Genomic DNA, 19,969 nt, shown 5'->3' on the forward strand with positions numbered 1-19,969 from the left:
GAATCAACAGAAAGCAGCTGTAGGCCTACATTAACAGATATTCTGTTATTTATTGGAGTTCAGAACAGAATCGGTGTCAAGCAGCTGTACATTAACATTTTTAAAACGGAGCCAGGAGATGCTTCTGTTGTGATGCATTTACAAGAGTGTAAGGACAGTCGCTCACCCTCTCTCTGTCTCTCTCTTGCTCTGAAGCTGATGTGATTCTGCTCTATTTTGCTGTGTCTTAACTATGCGCAGGAGTCGAGAAGGATTTTTTGCTATGTTGAACGGGGGTCAGCCCTATGTTCCCACAGCCCAATGGTCCCAGAGTTCTAAGAATTTTCTCAAAATTATGTTCCCACAGGGTAGGGTTAGGGTTAGGGTAAGTTACCCTAACATAGGGAACATAGGGCACGGAGCCTGCACTCTCTCGCACGCCTACACTCTCTCACACTCTCATGCGCTCTCTCTCTCCCCCGCTCTCTCTTTCTCTCTCTCACTCTCTCGCAGCAATTTTATGAATAAATGAAAAATTAAATAAGGACAGGCCGGAAATATACTTGGGCCCAGGTAAACACTGGAGACTAAATATTCTCAAACAGGTTGTTGGCATAAAGTTGTCATTTTTATTGTGCTGCACTTTTTTTGATTTGGGTAAATGTCAGTGTTGTGTGGCCAGTTCTAGTGCTAGCCCTTAGTAGTCCTATAGTGTGGCTGCCAACAGTCAATAATAAATAATATTCTTTTTATTTGCCTCCTGCGTAAAATGTGTGTTGAAATAGGCCTACAGTGTATTTTAACATCTACCATAATGGTGGAGGTGGTACGCAGTCTAAAAATGTTGAGAACCACTGGCCTACTCCAATTTGTTATAATATAATGGGGGCCTGACATAAATCCATCATGAACAAGCACTTGGCCACAGTGACAAGGAAAACTGTCTTTTAACAGGCGGAAACCTCAGGGGACTTTAAACTCCTCTATTTCAGCCCGGCTCAGAACAGGCTGTTTCTGTGCCCCTTGGTTTTGACAGGCAGACGGGTGGTTCAGATATAACTGATTCTACCCAACCTCTGTGTCTTTCTAAAAAGCTCAAGAAGCAGAATCGTGGTGAAAAAAATTGGATCAATATTGGAGAAGCTTTTGAAAATTGGTATCGGGTTGGAGCTCAGAAAGGTTTCAAGACTGATGCAGAGCTGGCTAAACACTGAAGCTTCCATGCCCGCGACATGGCAACCCTATTGGGCTTTGACTCTAGTGAGTAGGGGGCGGGGGAGACAGCTCTCTCTAATATTTTAAATTTATACTGCAGAACCATTTTTTAATGCTACAAGTCAGAGTTACATATTGCTTTTGTGGGCGGCAGTAGCTCAGTCTGTAGGGACTTGGGTTGGGAATCGGAGGGTCGCCGGTTCAAGTCCCGGCACGGACCAAGTCCGGAAATTGGTCTGGTAGCTGGAGAGGTGCCAGGCCACTTCCTGAGCACTGCCGAGGTGCCCTTGAGCAAGGCACCCAACCCCCCCCCCCCCCCCCCCCACAAGCTCAGGAGCGCCCGCTGAGCCCCTCACCCTGAGACCTCTCCATCAGTGCATGTCCATAGGATCCTGTTTGTGCATGTGTGTGTATTTCAGCCTATGTTTGTGTAGCATGTTTACTAGACAGAGTGTAAAAACAAATTTCCCCTCGTGGGATCAATAAAGTATAAATTCTTCTTCTTCTTTTATATATTATATATTTACAGGTATGATTTTTTCATAACTAGGTAATTTCTTGAGATAACAAAAACAACTTGTATTAACTCGTTCTCACAGGAAAACCAGCGTTGTTATCCATATTACCGAGATAATTTAGTTGAGAACACGAGAATACATTTTTAGCGTTATAACGGGAAAACTTATTAAACTAGAATTGGCAATTCCTGGAGAAATTGCAGTGTGAGATCTGGCATAGCTGTGAGTGGAAGCAACTATACGATCACAGCCATGGCCTTTGCAGCCATCGCTACCACAGTCTCTTTTGCAGCTTTTTCCACCTCCAAGCAGCAGCTAACATTTTTGAAGTCCTTGAGCACCACCTGTAGGTCACCTGTTGGTGACTGTTGACACCATCATAAATGAGACAGCCTGCTACGCTCGGGAATCGGAACCACATCCATCAGATTACCTGAATAGAGGTTTTACCCACTGGGCTGCATAGAAGTCACAACACTAGTCAACAATGTCACACTATGAGGCAATGACAAATCACTGGAAGAACTTTTGTTTTTAGACCTTAAAAATTAAACACTTTTATTTTCAAAATGTTGAACAGAAATGTAAAAAATATAAAGAAGTGAACTTCCAAATTGAATACAGCTTGCAGCACAGCAAACGATCAGTATAATCCAAGGACACGCTGTGCAAATATTACTTTCTTAAGGCTAATGGTAAACGAACACAAAACTCTTGATGACTGACCAGATGGTGGTGCTAAAGGATCATTTATGAGTATGTTGAGCATTGTATTATAAGTAGCCATATGGCCAAGTCTGAATACTATAGCACGTTTTTGAGATATCAGCTTTCAAGACCTGCTCCAATTGATATTTAATATTTGAAAAAAATAATTTAAAATCAGTCAAACATTTGGGTGTCGAGAAAAGCAAAAGCCCTCACAACACACATGAACTGGAGTCTGCATGCTAGTGAGTAGCTTATGTAGTTTGTTGGGAATTGAACCCAGTATCTTCCAGTGTAGTTGTCAGCAGCACTAACACCCAACTTCCACCAGATACGTGTGCATTGCGTGTCCGCTCCGGTCCGTTTCAGCTCCATGCACCCTCGTCACAGAGAGCACAGATGTCAGCTGGAGTGCCGAGACAAAGGAATTCCTGCGACAGTATGAGATAATACGATGTTTGTGGTATAAAACTCTATATAAACCTTATAAACACATAAACAAACACACAAATGGTCTTTCTGAACCATTAAAACAGAGTGTTTTATTTTGAAAATTAACCGGACGTTTTAATGTTGTTTCGGTGTCTGACTTCCCGTCCCGCTTGTTCTTTTCTGTGCCAAATTGATGCGTTGGGCTCCAGCATCCGGCAAAAATAGAAGCCCTGCGTATCTGCTGTGGAGGGCTCCGGACTGCCCGAGCTGAGACGCAGCGCAGCGAACCCAGTGGAAGCACACACATTGAATAAAGTAAAAACCTATCGCCGCCGCTGCCGGAACGGAGCGGAGACAGACCGAACACGCATTTGGTGGAAGTTGGCCGTAAGCCACTGCGCCACAGTAAAGACAAGGATTCAGCAGCACTTTGACTATATGAGGCAATGACATTACATGGAGAAAACTCATTTAAACTTTAAATGTATCAAATTATCAAAATTTTATCATAAAATTAAAAAAATCATACAATATCCTGATGATTTCCTGAGGGCTGTTGACAAATTCTGTGAAGTTTGATCAAACATTTCGCGAAATAGAAAATGTTTTGCCTACAGTACTGATTACAGTAAAACATTTACTGTCTTTACAGGCACATTGTTTAACTGATCTATACAAAATTGGATATGTGGGATGTGGAGTATCAGACCAATTTTGGTATGATTTGGGTAAAGGCTTGATGAATTACAGTAGTTAATTGATTATGCATATTTTGAAAACTATAGTGTGACGAATCTGTGAATTGACCACAGGTTGCAGCACGGGAAACGATCAGTACCATCCAAGGAACGTGCTGTGCGAATATTACTTTCGTACAGCTAACTGTTAGCAACTTATTAGCATTTAAAGCAAAACGCTTAATATTTCACCACATGGTGGCGCTATGAGTATCATCTTTTAGTATGTTGAGCATGTTACCATTAGGAACCATATTCTGAAGTTTTAATACTTCAGTAGTTTTTGAGTTATGATCTTTCAAAAATGTGTCCCATAGGGTTCCATTCATTTTTTTTATAATATTCATATTAAATCACTGTAACATTTTAGCATCAATACAAGTAATAGTGCACTTCTCCTCACCAAGCTTTACCATTTCCATTAGTGTGAGAGCTGCCAGCTGTAACACTAAAGAGTGAAGATATCTATAACTAGCTCTCACACTAATTAAAATGTAATAATGCATGTGCTCTTAGGGCTTCCATATAATGTATGTTCTTTATTTAGATACGTTTCTCGTGGATAGGGTGGGTGGGGGAGTGAGTGAGTGAGAATAAGGGTGGGGGTGGGGGGGGGGATCCGGAGAGGCACGGTAGTCTGGTCCGGGAGTGCAGTGAGTCTGTGAGTCCTGGAGAGTCACACACACTGACGGAGATGAGAAGAAGCAGCATCGCCAGGAAGATTTAGTGCGAGAGTCCCCTGCTCCGTGTTTGATATGAGCTCGAGCTGCGAAAGTTACTACAGCAAAGAAAATGTGCTCGTGGGGGGCTTCACGTGCCCGAAAGCGGACAGTGACAGCACGGCACTTTTCTGCTGCGGTTTCAGTGACTTGAAGTACTGTTGTGATGACCCCAACAGCTTTTTTCCCTACGAATATGGATACATGTGGTGGTTAAGGTAAGATAAGAAAACCGCAGACAAATAAGTATGGTGCATGGATTTCGTTTTACAGCGGGACACAATGTATGGGGAGGTAGATGCACCTGTGCAGTGTCATTATGCAGCATGAGCGTGGCGCACCTCGTCTCTTCATGCTTTCTTCTGCATCATCTATCAGTCTGCTCAGACTGGACATGTATCATATTCAAGACATTTTAACCATTGAAGATTTTTAGTTTGCTTAAAGAACATAGGCTACATGTTCGGGTTACAAAAACAATAGTGCTCGCAGGAGTTTCTCATTAGAAACCAACCTGTTGACATTTAGATGTCGTTTAGCTCTTATTGGTCCAATTTCAAACAAAATCATAATAATATTAGTAATTAATGTTTAATTTTGTCATGTTGGAGTTCAGTGCCATGTAAAAAAAAAAAAAATCCATGCAGGACTCACATATAGCTCATGTTAAAACAAAGGTGTCCAAGAATATCTTTGTTTTAAACAAAGTAAAGTTTCTGTTGGAATATAAGGTACTGAGGATTTTGTATTCCTCACTTATTTTGCCTTCTCTTATTTTATATCTTATTGTTGAAGTGTGGGGTAACACTTAAGTTACAAACATGAAACCGTTATTTATCTAACAGAAAAGAGCGGTAAGAATCATTCACTAAGTGGACTATAGCGAGCACACCAACAGGCTGTTTTTAAGGTCAGGTTTATTGAAACTGAAGGATTTAGTTGAAGACACTAGTAGTAATGTTAAGAGTGAACAGCAGAGCATTACCAAAAACTCTCCAAGAGATGTTTGTTTTTAGTTCAGAAGATGAAGCACATAGGAGAAGATTTCATTTTAAGCATCAGTTTGCGCGGACAAAGATGTGGATTTTAGTTGTTGGCATAAAATTGTGGAATCCTTTAAACAATGACTTGAAGAGCAGTATGAATATATTTCATTTTAAGAAAACGTACAAGGAGAAAGTTATTAGACTGTCAGAAATTGGCAGTTACTGTGTTTTTGTGTGTTTTTTCCTCTTTATTGACGTGAAGTCTAAGACTGAACAGACCATCGAGATATTTGTTTTATGCTTATATTTATTTATTCTCTTTGAGTGATGGGCGAGCAAAATCCTCCCCCTGCTCCTTTCCCAGCATCGACTGGGATAAATAATTGTGAATCGTTTTCTGTGAACGTTGTGTGTTTTAACATGTGTGGAACAAATAAGAAAATGAGAGTAAATGAAATGTTTCTTAATGAAAGTCATTGGCCCATTTCATATAGGGCAATATGACATCAGGGATTTCAACAGGGTCCTCACATAGCTAAACATGAATGTCTTATGTCTAAAAGAGCAAAATCAGAGGAATGCAAGAATCTCTTTTTAGTCTTTATTGTATCTTTTTTTAATCAGATGAAAATGAGACAAGACATTCACAAGACAATGAGAAAGAATTGAGACAATCATCAAAGCAATAATTGAGAGGGTTCGTCTTTTTCTCATTTCTGTCTCAAGTGAATTTCTGCGACCAACATAACAAATCTTTGATCATTATTGTGGATCTCGTCTGTTCAGTGTCTTGTTTTTATCTTAGTTATTGCTCTCACTCGTGCTGCTGCAGGTGCTCTTTGTTTTAAACCTGAAATCTTCAGATTGTGAGGCAGCATTGTTAACGACTAATGCTACAAGCTCCAGATCAGATTCAGTGTTAGAAGGTTTTTCTACAAGCAGAGGCAACAAAGTCAAATGATTTTGTGATCGACTGTCCAAAAATGAAAGATTCTTAATTAAAGGTGCACTATGGAGTTTTGGTAGAGGAATGTGAAAGTTGGAGAAATGTACAGATTCTGTGATTTATGTTCATAACGCTATACACACACTGACCTCAGGGGAACATTTGGTCCCTGTAACACTGTTTGAAGATACAATTCTACACAAGAAGTTATGGTGGGGGGCCTGCAACAGTGAAACAATGACTCTCCTTTTTTTTCTTTGAATAAAGTTTATGTATTCAGACCAAATCCAGATATTTGTCCATTGTCTCATTTGTGTCAGAAACATTTCTGAGACATAAAAACTGTTTGTCTCACAGCGAACCCTGATTGAGGATTGATTTATGGGATGTTTGTTTTTCTTGACAGATACTGTAGGGACCTGACTTTAAAATATGCGCGCACATAGACCTGACAGCTGTAAAGCCCGATGTGAAGAGGTTGGTGTCAGATGGGAAATGTAATTTCTCCTATTAACCTAATGCGAGTATTTCAGCCTTGTGATTATTTTTTATGTTAAAATGTTTTAATGTTAATTGTTTAATCACCAGAGGTGATTTATATTCTGGGGGCAAAGTTGATGTATTCAGTTCAGAAAATATAGCATGGAATTGTCTCTTTTCTCAACATTTAAATTTCACTACCAAAGCTCCATAGTGCACCTTTAAATAATATATATATAAAACAGAAAAAAAGCAAATTCTCTACACTGATAGGGAGCTGGAAGCTGAAAAACTATAATTAAAACATTTCAAACAACCATTAGCCTTTTTGTTTCAGTTGTCTAATTCAGTGGTTCTCAACTGGTGGGTCAGGACCCAAAAGTGGGACGCATAGCTGTTTTCAATGGGTCCCTGGTGTCAAACACTTCGGCAAGCGCTTTTGTACACGTGTTTTGTCAGATGTTTTGCACCGACTGAGGTACAAAACATTTGATGGAAGCTGCAAACTGCACCATTTGTAATTCAATTAAACTGATTGGTTGAAAAGTATTAGAAATTTGGGTAACGGTTTCTCAGGGAGGAGTTGGTGGTGGGTTCTGAAGCTAGACGAGTTGAGAACCACTTTTCTCATTGACAAGAAGTTTGGAGGTTTTTTTTTAGTTTAATTTCTGTGAGTTGCACAGACTTCATGTAAGATTTATCTCATACATCGGTGATCATCAACTGGCAGCCCGCAGGTCACATCCAGCCCCCCAAAGCTTCCCATCCGGCCCCCAGAATATAAATCATCTCTGGTGATTAAACAACATAACATAACATTTTAAAAAAATCACAAGGCTGAAATACTCGCATTAGGTTAATAGGAGAAATTACATTTCACATCTGACACCAACCTCTTCACACCGGGCTTTACAGCTGTCAGGTCTATGTGCAAACATCCCATAAATCAATCCTCAACCAGGGCTCGCTGTGAGACAAACAGTCTTTATGTCTCAGAAATGTTTCTGACACAATGGACAAATATTTGGATTTGGTCTTAGATACAAGCTCAGTGTTCAAGGAGACTAAAAAGAAGACATCAGAAAGATCTTATCCTAAACTTGACTGTGCTACGAAATGTCATGACAAAGACGTAAACTGTACCAGCACTTTTCCAATCAGTGCATCCCGATGAGAACTATTTCTGCTAGTCTACGTGTGTAAAGATAGTTTTATGACACAAGACTTTATTGTGAAAATATATTTGTTTGTAGAAAATCCTTGACTTGATGAGTTTAAAGTTCAAGACAAAATGGAGAATGTAATCTATTTTTTCATCATGTACTGGTAGATCTGGCAGAAAGTTAATAAAGAAAATAATTCAGTTCAGTTTAACTCACGGTAAATAATGGGTTGTTTGCCCATGTTATGAAATCTGTGTCTCCAAGTATTTGTTCTGCAATTTTCATTCAACTGAGGAGAGAGGGAAATAATAAGTGGTGCTCACAAAATTTCAAAGTGGAATTAAGTTGTAAACTTCAACCTCTTTTCTCAGAAATCCTGTTCTGTTAATCGATATGAAGCAAACCAAAACAACTTGCGGTGCATTGTGGGTTAGCATGCTAATGCTAGCGATCTTTATTATGCTCGTATCTTCACACTGCATGTAAATTTACCCGAAATGAGCGTGATCTAGAAACGCAGTTAAGCAGTGAGTACAGTATGTTATTCTTCTTTTCTCTAGTCACTCAATTAAACAACTTTTATACGTGAGGGGAGGAGTCATCCGTCGGCCCGGCTATGTCAACATACAGAAAAAAAACTCTGAAAGCATCACAGACAGTGGGACTCAGGTGTTACACCCATTGTAGACAGTCATTACTCACAGAGTTATTTTCAGAGGATATACTTTATTATATTTAAGTGTGAAAAAGCCTTTAAGGACAGTTTCAACTGATTTTTAAATATCACAATGCTCCGATAGGACATGCTAGACAACTCGGCCAAACAGGGAGAGACCACACACCTGCAGCTTGTTGTAAGATTTCACAGACACGAGATCTCACAGAAACTTGTGCGATCCAACGTGACTTCAGAAGAAAAAAAATAATAAGGATGATTGACATCGTCAGCTGGCTGTCCTTCTGTGTGTGTTTTGTTTTGAAACCTAAAATGAGAAAATACAGATGAAATCCTTGCTGAGAAGATGGATTATGTGCAGCTTTATAAAATGTGTGGCACAAGCTGAGGGTGAGTTGTCAAAGTACGCAAAATCCGGTTGGTGACGCTTCCAAGTCTGCTTGGTCTCATTGGCTGCTGCAGGTATTCCGTTGGAGGCAGTCCGACCAGTAAATATCATATTTATGGGCAAAAAATAGGATACGGCAAGCCTTGAATCGGGCCACACCGCCCCTATCATTCTGGGGCAAAAATCTAGTATGTGGCAATCAAATATCATTCACATTCATAAACAAGATGTTACATGAAGAAAAACTGATTTATATTTAATAACTGCGCTCCTTGATGTCTTTTTTAAAACTCATCTTATTAGGGAGCTGTGTTAAGTGAAGCGACAATGTGTATGAAAGCTGGGAGTAAGTACGCAGGTTTTCTAGAGATATAAATGTTTTTTTTAAACTGGACCAGGCTACATGTAAGTCTCTTCCACCCTGATCCATGCTGCCGTGCATGCATCCCTTCCACACTGTCCCACATCGAGCAGTGCAGAACCAGACGGGCAGCTCTGTTCTGAGTGAGCTGGATCCTATTCAGCTCTTGTTTCCAAGCAATGGTCCAAACTGTTGCACTGTTGCACAGTAATTGAGGTGAGACTAAAGCATAGACTAAATATTGTAATACTTGTTTTATCATGTCTCCTCTCAGAAAATAGTCGTTCTTTCTGATATTGGAAATGCCTTTTTTTGCCTTTTTTGCAACTTTATTCTTAATGTAAGTTGTCCATGAAAGTTTTTCATCCATTGTCACATCTAACAGTGTGGCCTCTTTAGCCTGCTCAATGGGTTCCCAATGTTCAAAGATGCACGGCTACTAATCTGTCCTCAAACCATGTCAGGAAACATGCGTCACACGCTTTGTTTTTGAGATGTTTAACTAATGCCTGTTCTCCTAAACCCGTTCAGAAACCAGCATCAGTTCTTCCTGAAGAATTTTGTTTAGATCCTAGTACTTTTCTGCAGATACATAAAGTGTAGAATCATCGGAATACATAGCAAATTTCCCTTTTTAAGTATACATATGAAAGATCATGTGTAAATATGAGATAGGTCCCAGAACGCTGCCCTGGGGAATTCCACATTGCAGACAAGCTTCCATTAAACGTTACACATTGGTGTCTGTTGAATAAGTAACTTTTTATCCCATTAACAGCTGAAGGTCTCACTTATCCAGAGTTAGCAGAGAGCGCTCCCATGATTCCCTTCCAGCCTCGATGTCATCTTTTTTTATTGTTTTGATTGAGAGCTCTCTGGCGTTAGAATTTATAATGTGCCTTTACAAGACAATATGACATTAAAATACAAAATCTTTAAATAACCTTATATTTGGAATACAGTGATGTTATCTGCTCTGCCTTTCAATGTTAAATTGCTTTGAAGTCCCTGACTACAGAGTCGTATCTTAACGACAGACAAGGAGTCACAGAGTCACAACTACATTTAGGTCTCGCCTGAATGAAATTGATTTAGGCTCACAGTTTGCTTCGTCTGTGTTCTGGCACAGCCCTAATGTGCCATGGAACCCAACCAAACAATGATGAGAAAAGTCCATCCTCTCCATCTTTTGTCCGCTCCACTTTTCAGAAAATGTGTGCTCAAACAGGCCGTTTAGAGATTTTCCCTTCATGACATCACAAAGGGCAGTAACCCCTCCCCCAGGTGGGTGACACTCCCACAGCTATGTGTATGTCATGCCCTCTGAGTCTGCCTTTCCACTGTATACAATTGGTGCAAGAAAGCCAGAGCCACACAGGCCCCAGTGATGATAGCCTATTTCTATTTTTATGCTGATAATCATTTGTAATCCAAATTGCAGAGTAGTTGTTTTATTGCATCTGTTAGTATGCGACCACCTCTTCTAGGCGTTCTCCGCTCATTTGATTTGTCCCGCATCAGAGTGCAATTGCCATGTTCACAGATGTCCAAACGACCCCGATTAATGCCCCCTGTTTTGGAACAACTTCTCCAAATGACCCTGGTGACCTTTGTTCATAGTAAGCTGTTCATCTGTTTGTACTGTATCAAAATGCAGCCCAGTCAACTCTCACCAACCATCTCTGTAGGTCTGTTTCTGATCCAGTCAAATTAGCCAGCTCTGGCCATTGTGAATCATTAAATGTCATTCTCTATAATAAGACACTGAATCACTGCAGTGCTTTTACTGGAGGGCTTCACTTCTCTCCAGGTACAGAGTAGGTGTGCATATGATAATGATAAAGCATGAACACAGAACACATCTTGAAGCACACAAGAAAACGTAGTGGGGTAGTGACAACAGTACGTGTTTTAAACATTTTGCATATCTTCCAGCATAATTTTCCTTTTTGTTTCAGCTGGTTGAAAACAACAATCTTCCATTCTGTGGTTTTGCTGAAATTACATTCCAATTTTCTACATTGTTTTCCCGCTAATGAGAAACAAAAATGATCCGTCATCACCAATATGCATGGGACAATAAGCATGAACAGATTTAATTCAGCAGGATGTTGTTTTTCTTTCATTTGGCTTCTAAAGAGTACAGCAGGTGCTGTTTGTGCAGATGATTCTCAAGTCACCATGACATGTTCCTGTAAAAGAGATCTACATTCTGTAATTTCTCAAGTGCACCTTACCATGGAGGGAAATATCATATTATTTTCCACTGCAGCAGAGCGTAGACAAGCAGATGATGCCTGCATCACAAATTCAATTCTGCAAGACTAAACTGAACTAGGTCTTATTTTTACCAATAGTGTGACATGACAAGTAGAATCAATGCAATGTAAATGTGATAACTGTAATAGGCCTATAAATACAAGAGCCCGACCGATTAATCGTCCAGCCAATAATATCGGACGATATAAGCTTACTATCATATCGGCTAATTTTATCACAGATATGTACTGATATTACTAGATTTACTCACCAGTCAAATAGCATTTCATTTGAGTGTTTTATTGCATTATACTAGCAGTTCTCTTTCACCAGCAGAGGGCGCTATATGGATTACAACAAGCATCATCACTCTCTAGAGTGTAAGGCGGTGATGCACGTACATGTGCAGTTACTTTCCAGTTTAGTGACCATCTTTTGTTAGTTATAAATCTTTTCCACAAATGTTTGATAACTGCACTAAAAGGATCAACCCAATAAATGTGTAAATCTATCTCTATGGATAGAATAAAGATATTGGACGATACATCGGTCGGGTGCTAATCCTAAATCCTAAAATTTAAAAAAGTTATAGTTATCCATCCAGTAGTAGTTCAGGTGATTGGGTCTCAGCATTACCAAATATGCATGGGTTAATAAGCATGCAAAAGTTCAATCAGCAGCCTTGTTGTTTTGCTTTGATTCTGTACAGAAGGATTGACCAGTTTAAGTCCTTCCAAAGACTTGATGAATGAGGAAGCCAACTATTTTCTGTACACGCGTTTCTAGATTTTCAGCATGAGAAGCCTTCTGGTTTTCGTATGTAGTACATTTGTAGTCCGAGCTGTATTGAACAATTACGTTTCTACGCTTTGGTGTCCATGTGTTACTGCCATGCTTCTTATCTTGTAAATATTTAAAATCTTTGTTTTTTTAATTGTTTTGCTTCGTCGGTGGCCAAAGAAAAGTGTATACATGTATTGTAGATATTTATGAAACTGATGCAGTGTGACACATGTTGATGGTGTGTTTGATCAAAAGTGAAGTCCCTGGCTTTGGGAAACTTTTGCAAGTTTGACCACACGTGTATTAATTTGCATTAGTAAAACACCCTGTAAATAACTGCCCATTCATACATTTAAACCACACACTTCCATATATGGTTTCATACCCTCCTAGGAAGTGCACACAGCTCAATTATAATCTTTTGCAGGAACTGTGTTTCTATTAACTTTTCTGCCCCTTTTAAAATACCTATTTGTCATAGCAATTGCAAATGAATCAAAATTGTGCATGAGGGTCAATTCATGTCGCCCAGCTCAGTTCTGCATCTTTTCATATACTTTGTATGCAAACTGAGCTGGAACATGTTGCCTTGAGTATGGTCTGATCTTACTTTATGCCTCTACTTCTATCTCTCTGATGTTGTGGCGATCAAATGATACTTCTGCTGTGTCTTTGTTCTCCGTTTTTTTCTAGTCTTGGAGCTCTTGTGGGTCTCTCTGTAGCAGCTTTGGTTCTTCTGGCCTTCATCATCACTCTCTGCGTCCTCTGCTATCTGTTCATCACCACTAAACCCAGAGGCCTGGACAACGGGCTGCCGCTCCGAGCACCAGGTACCAACAGGGGTGGTGGGGGATACTTTTAATACATCACTGAAATGGACTAAATTATTTAAAAGCAACCACATGGCACTCATTGATGGTTGACCAAAAGGTTTGAATTAAAGAAACTACCTGTATCTACTAAACCTTTTTTTTTTTTTTTTTTGCCAAAAACGTAGTGCTAATGCATTCAATGCTCTTTAGTGCAATCAAACAGCTTTGTTAAATATTTTACTTTGTACATCTAAAATGTGTTTTCACATTTATTGTCCAACTCCAAAGATTAGGGCAAGTTTACCAAAAAAAGCCATTTTCATTTACTTTTTTGAGGTTTATTTTTGGGCTTTTTATGCCTTTTCTTTAGAGACAGGACAGTGAATAGAGAGAGATATCGAGGAGAGAGAGAGTGGGGAATGACATGCGGGAGAGGAACCACAGGTCGGCTTTGAACCCAGCCCTCCTTATTGGAGGACTATAGCCTAAGTTCATGAGGTGCGTGCATTAACCGCTAGGCTACCGGCAACCCAAGCCATGTTCATTTCTGTCTATCTTTTATCAAAGTAACATCAGTATAGAATGGACCGAGTTAATGAACCACTCTTAAAAGTAGCCTGCTGTTGCTAAGTATAGGGAGAGTCAAACAGTATATTTAACCAGCAGGTATAAGTGAATGGAAGTCGCACTGCTCTCGGGGGCGCTGGTAACATAGTGATTAGTGCGTGAGCGCCCCATATACGGAGGCTGTGGTCCTCCAGGCGGCCAGCCCAGGTTCAAGTCTGACCAGTGGCTCCTTTCCTGCATGTCATTCCCCACTGTCTCTCTCTCTCTCTCTCTCGCTCCCTGATTTCTGACTCAATCCACTGTCCTTTCTCTACAATAAAGGCCCAAAAAGTCCTCAAAATTTACTTACAAAATATTAATGTAGAAAACCTGATTCTCACTTGAAACAAGAACAAAAATATTTTTCTGATGTCTTTTTTAAGAGACTTATCACAATATATGTGGGCTTATTGTCAGCAACTAAATACAATAAAAAATGTCTGCTTCTACAATTAAAAAAAACTAAACACCAGTCTGAAGACAGAAACAGATACAGTGTCTTGGTATCTTGACTCTGTGGTAGTGGAACAGTAGGAGTAGTGGTAAAATGATTTATCCACCTGTCCAGTCAAACCTGCCTTCACATGTAACAGTGTCATCACAGGTCAAATCCGATCTGCTTGTTTACATGACCCACAGCTGCAAAGCTGACTGCAAATAAAGAAGTTCTTAATGCTTTGAAACCGCCTTCTTGCTTTCACACTATAATTGTTATTTCATCTATTCATTGCAATACTCAGTATTTTTACAAGGACAGTTAAATTAGGCCATGAACTAGATTACCTTCCATGTATCTGTATGGAGAAACAATTTATTAGCAGAAGTATGCCTGACCGTCAGCTACCGATGTGTCATACCAAAATATAATTATGGACAACTTTATAGCTCTATTCATGTTTTTATGTCGTCGTATGCTCCCATACAGTTATGCTGTTCGACTTCAGGATCAAAGCCCGGCACAGGAGCTTTGGAGTTTGTAGAAAACACCAAGGCCAGATTAGGGCTGATTGAGGCACATATACGCACAAGAGTAAATCCACTCCCTACTCCGTTATTTAGGTGTGTTAGTCTCACTAGATATTCAAATTTTACACAGACGTGGATGGCCTGTGCACAGCACTGTCAGTCCTTATGTCATGGTGCAGGTGATGACAGGAAACATCATCTGGACAGCAAAGGAGAAGATTAACTGCACAGCAGAGGACTGAATTTCTTCTTATTTTATTTAATTGCATACATACAAACAACACATTTCACCGGCATGGCTTCATGCAACCTGATCAAACCTGATGGTTTGTTCAAGTATGTAATTAAAACAAAAGAAGAAGTAATCCAGCCTTCCTGTGTGCAGTGAATCTTCTCATTAGTACATTTTCAGCGTGTGTACATGTACAGTATTTCAGAAGTCCAGATTTAGTCTGAATCATACAATAAATGAACTGTCGCAATGTTGCAAGATTGGTGAAATACAGGAGATGTAGACAGGTGTGATGGATGTCAGATGTATTAAAAGAGGGTAGTTGGGTGTATTGGAGCTGTTGTTGAATGGCATGGCATGCTGAAGCTGCACGTTGTGTGCAAGCAGGTTAGAAAGCACACACGCACATAAGCAGGTAGGCGGGCAGAAGAAATGTGATCCTGAGCACGACGGTAGGACATTGAGTACAATCTAGGAGTAATTATCGATCACTATACACACTGGATGACTGACACATGTCTCCTTGCTGTGGCTGAGACAACAGTCTAGCACCGTGTGAGTAAAAATAAAAATACTGCAGGGTTGATGAGTAGCTGAACCGCAGGAAGACATGTTTGGCAGGTGTGCATAATCAGCAGGGATAGAGGAGCGAAGAGAGTCTGGATGGTATTCAACTCCAACACTACAGAAATACTGATACAGTGAGATAGATAGATGGGGGACAGGGAGAAACATGAACTGCAGAGGGGATAAGGTCCACCAAAACATAACCCTATTCCAGTGGTTTGTTGAATACAATTTTGAAGCATCAATTTTGGCATTATGGCCTTTTTCTTTTTTTTTGTTGGAGCCAGCAGTGACGTATTTGGATAAGAGGTTGAAGCTGAAGAGGAGCAAGGTGATTACAAATGTTATGTTATTGAAGCTGTACAGTCTTTGACCAAGGAGGTTCATTACCTGGCTCATTAGTTGACCTCAGTGTTTACCACAGGATGAGATTTTGTTTGTGATGGTCATTCATTTACTAAACTATAAAAGCACTTTTTAGAGTGTGGTGTTGTATGACACAAACAATGTCACTTCAAAAGGACTTTTCATCACAGGGCCTGTGGGGAACAACAAACAACATTTCCTCGCGCCAGCGCGCTGTCTCAAATAAATCTACATGAGTAACTCAAAGAGGGCTAACAAGCCAGATTCTGCAAGCACAGACGAGACACCTTCCTAGTTAGTGCTTACATAAAACAAGAGAAGGCACTAAAGTGTTTGGTGGCTTTATTAGCTTGGGTGACACCTTGCAGAGACTGTCAGTTAAAAGAGTTCCTAATATGCACAACTGTGAGCCTTGATGTATTTCAAGATACATTTTATTTGTCCCAAAGAGAGAGAAATTTGTCTTGGGCTCTTCACCCATGCTGCAGCCATAAAAAGACAGCAATCAACATCATTCACATTAAAGATAAACTTTGAATATTATTAATTAAATGTCCAGAAACATTCTAAAGGGAGAATGTGAGACTTTTTGATCCAGTAGATGTCGCCCCTGGGCACCAGCACTAAACCAAAGCAGACTCCTGTTTGGCGACACTTCCGCTCTCCTCCAGAAGCACACCTCCAACCCCCCTACACTCACAATCGCACAAAGGAGTTCTCATTTAAAACGCACCATTAATCGCAAGCGGCTGACAAAATTGTCCTTTGCTCGAGCTGCAATTGCTGTGACCTTCATTGTTGTGTTAGCAGGCTAATGTTAGCACACTTTGGTTAACTCATAGCTTCACATTGCACATAAATAGACATGATATGACCAAGATCTAAACACTTAATTGACATCCAAATAAGCAGTGAGTATGTTATTCTTCTTTTCTCTAGTCCTTGACTAAAACAGCTTTATAAGCGAAAGCCTTCATGTCCATGTAAACATGAAGTAAACACAGCTCTCACAACAACACAGCTGGCGGGACTCGAGCTTCTCACTCATTGTAGACGGCATGACTCAGAGAGACATTTACAGGATATACTTGATTTCTGCTGTATTTATGGGTAAAATGTTGCACACCAACTCTCTCTCTCTGCCTGTCTCTCGCCCCTCTTGCTCTCTCTTTCAGGTATTTATTGTGTTTTTGGTGTTGAATTGTATACTTTTCCTTTGTATCAGAATGACAGCTATAGGACATGTTTTCTTGAAATGTGTCAGAATAATGCCATAAGGGATGGGTAATATGAGGCCAGAAACGAAAATAAAGATTCTTTCATTCATTCATGAGGAGACCTGTTTAATAGTTTGATGGTGGCCTGTGGTCATCGACTCATTTACTTGCTTGTGTACACAACTGAGTAATTCAAACAACATCCCTGTTACACTGGGGCACCAAAATCAAGATAAAAGAAAGTTCCACACAGCTGATGTGAATGATTCATTTTATGTTTGATTTTTGTTTCTATAGTGAAATATGATGTCTTATATTACCTCCATCCTTGCAGCAATTTAACTGTTGAATTGTTTGACCAACTCCACATCGTTCACGTTTTGTTCCTGTTACGCCGTCTGACTCCGGCCCTCAGTCCGGATCAGTCCAGAGTCCGGATCAGGATAATCCTCATGTTTGGATCAAAGTCATCCCAATTCTGGTCAGAAGCTTTGAACAACACAAACTGCACGTCTAATCAAGTTCAACCAAGATTCCCTAAACTTATCTGCTTTCAGAGTCCTTTTTGTATTCTTATAAACAACCTGATATCAAGATGTGTTCCTCTCTTATCATTTTAACCACATCAGATTATTCTTCCACAACTGGGCCTAGGCTTTAAAAAGGTTCATTAGTGCCTCCTAAGGTGACTGCAGGAATTGCAGTTTTTGTCACTTCCTTGACGGCTTCTTTTTCACTGGCCCATCATCATATATCGTGTCTTTCAATGTCAGGTTGTAAAAAGGCAAAGAAGAGGACCTAAGTGCAGATAACTAAAACTAAAAGATGTATTGAAACAATAGGCAAACAAAGAGTACTTGTTTGAAAAGTCCAAAAAGAGAAACAAAAAGAGCCACGAATAAACACTGGGAGGTCAGAGTCGTATCACAGGAGCAGTGCTTCTTCTGCTCTGATATGTTAACAACAGTCCAGTCAAAGTTAAATATTTAACTATTCCTTTCCTCCCTTGTGCATTCTCCGCACTCCAAAACACTTCACATTGGCTTCCACTCGTCCTATTTTCTAGAAACATGACATCATAACTTTCCTCTCCTGTATGAATTTCCTGTATGATATGAGACTTTGCACTAGCCTTTCTGTCTGACTACAATTATCACACGATCCGGTCGGATGTTTTTCCATTAAGTGGAGGATGCTGTTCAAGTTATGTTGTCCGATTCTCAGCGGGCTTACTATTACTTAACAGGAGCAATAGTTGAAATTAAGAGACAACAAGAGGGAATGAACGCTACTAAATAGAGACCGAGGTAATCAGACACAGGTGAGACTAACAACACAGGTGAAGACAATCAGGGCAATCAAAGCTGGAGGGAAACTTGACAAAGCAGGAAACACAAGGATAAGAAATGACAAAATAAAACAGGAAACACTAAAGACTAAACTTGGAAATAAAGCAAAACAAAATACACACAAGGGAAACAAAAAACACCAAGGAAGACAGAGGCCAAATTAAACAGGAAATCAAATCTAAAAACTGAAATAAACTGCTATAGGACAGGCACTCACGCTCTCTACATACCAGGCACTTACGTGAATTTTCTCTTTTCCAGGCTCGACTCCGAGTCCACATTCACCGGGGCCGAGTCATATCAGCGCCCCTGCTGAACCTCAACGTCCCAGGAAATACTTTTTCAGGACAAAGCTGGACTGTGACAACCAGCCCCCGGACCCTGACCGCCTTTTCCAGCGTTGTTTCATGGCTACTGTGACGTCTATCAACGTTGAGGGTCCTGCATAGACCGGTGAAATACACATGACTTCTTGAGCAGCTAATTGAACATTGATAAAAAACCATTTGGTGACAGCCTCCTTGCTGCTACTGTGCAGTATTGTTTCTCAAGATGCACACTTTTGAATTAAAAAAGTGAATTGGGAATGAAAATGTGTTCACTGTGTCTTGGTGAAACAGAACAGTATTCAAGCAGTATTCATATTATTATAGTGGTTAAAAAAAGCAGGTCTTTACATAATGATGTTTTCTAACTGTAAAGTACAGAATACACATCATTTGTTTGTTAGCACATGGCGCTCATGCATGTAAATGTGTCCCCGTTGACATCACAGACTCTGAAATGTGTCTGTCGAACCTGAGAGGCAGCGCTGTGACGAGTCAATGTCTGGCTGTGGTTAAACCTTGGGGAGGGCGACAAGTTCACTCACATGCTGTTTATTTGATTCATTTGTTGCTGTTCCTTTTTTCGCCTAGCGCAAACCCCTGAGTCCAAGTCTCTGCTTTTTCAGACCGATGGGGAGCAGTGGTTAATGACAGAGGTTGGAAAATTTATAGTTTGTCTTTAGAATAAATTAAGAGACAATAAGTGGGAGTTTGTTCATGCATAAAAGACAAAGAGAGCAACAAAGACTAATGCAAGGCAAGTTTATTTACTAAGCACATTCCAGTAAGGGCTGCAGGGTCATACAGTGGTTAGCGCTGTTGCCTCAAAGCGAGGAGGTTCCTGGTTTGAATCCCCGTCAGACAGGAGCCTCTCAGTGTGTGCATATGTGGCTTCCTCCAACAGTCCAAAGACATGCTTTTAAGGCTAAGTGGTGACTCTAAAATTGCAAAAATCCCACAGGCAGTTCTCGTTAGACCCCATGGCGATTCTACTTCCTGGTTGGCCTACAAAAACCCCAAATCCGTCATATGGTTTGTTCTCTATTAGTGCCCCAAACTGCTAACTAGTAAATGTCTGACATACTAGCATGCTGACCACAAAAATAAAAAATGTCTCAACTGTCAACAAAAACCTGTAGGGGTTTACCCCCTCCACCATTCCCCCTCTGGCCTTCACT

General features: G+C 40.2%; 1 protein-coding gene across 1 annotated transcript; it reads left to right on the forward strand.

Annotated features, from left to right (window-relative positions):
* The first annotated feature begins 4,243 nt into the window (after positions 1–4,243).
* Positions 4,244–19,092, forward strand: LOC132958407 (protein shisa-like-2A). Its single transcript, XM_061031222.1, has 4 exons — positions 4,244–4,526; positions 13,044–13,180; positions 15,397–15,400; positions 18,740–19,092. The coding sequence occupies exons 1-4, from the start codon at positions 4,345–4,347 to the stop codon at positions 18,912–18,914; spliced, it is 498 nt and encodes a 165-aa protein (XP_060887205.1). The 5' UTR covers positions 4,244–4,344; the 3' UTR covers positions 18,915–19,092.
* Positions 19,093–19,969: the final 877 nt, after the last annotated feature.

This window comes from Labrus mixtus, chromosome 3 (assembly GCF_963584025.1).
Source record: "Labrus mixtus chromosome 3, fLabMix1.1, whole genome shotgun sequence".
Lineage (NCBI taxonomy): Eukaryota > Metazoa > Chordata > Actinopteri > Labriformes > Labridae > Labrus > Labrus mixtus.

Coding starts and splice junctions, on each gene's coding strand:
- LOC132958407 (XM_061031222.1), top strand. CDS start 4,345: ATGAGCTCGAGCTGCGAAAGTTACTACAGCAAAGAAAATGTGCTCGTG. Junction 4,527..13,043: donor GGATACATGTGGTGGTTAAG/GTAAGATAAGAA, acceptor GTTTTTTTCTAG/TCTTGGAGCTCTTGTGGGTC.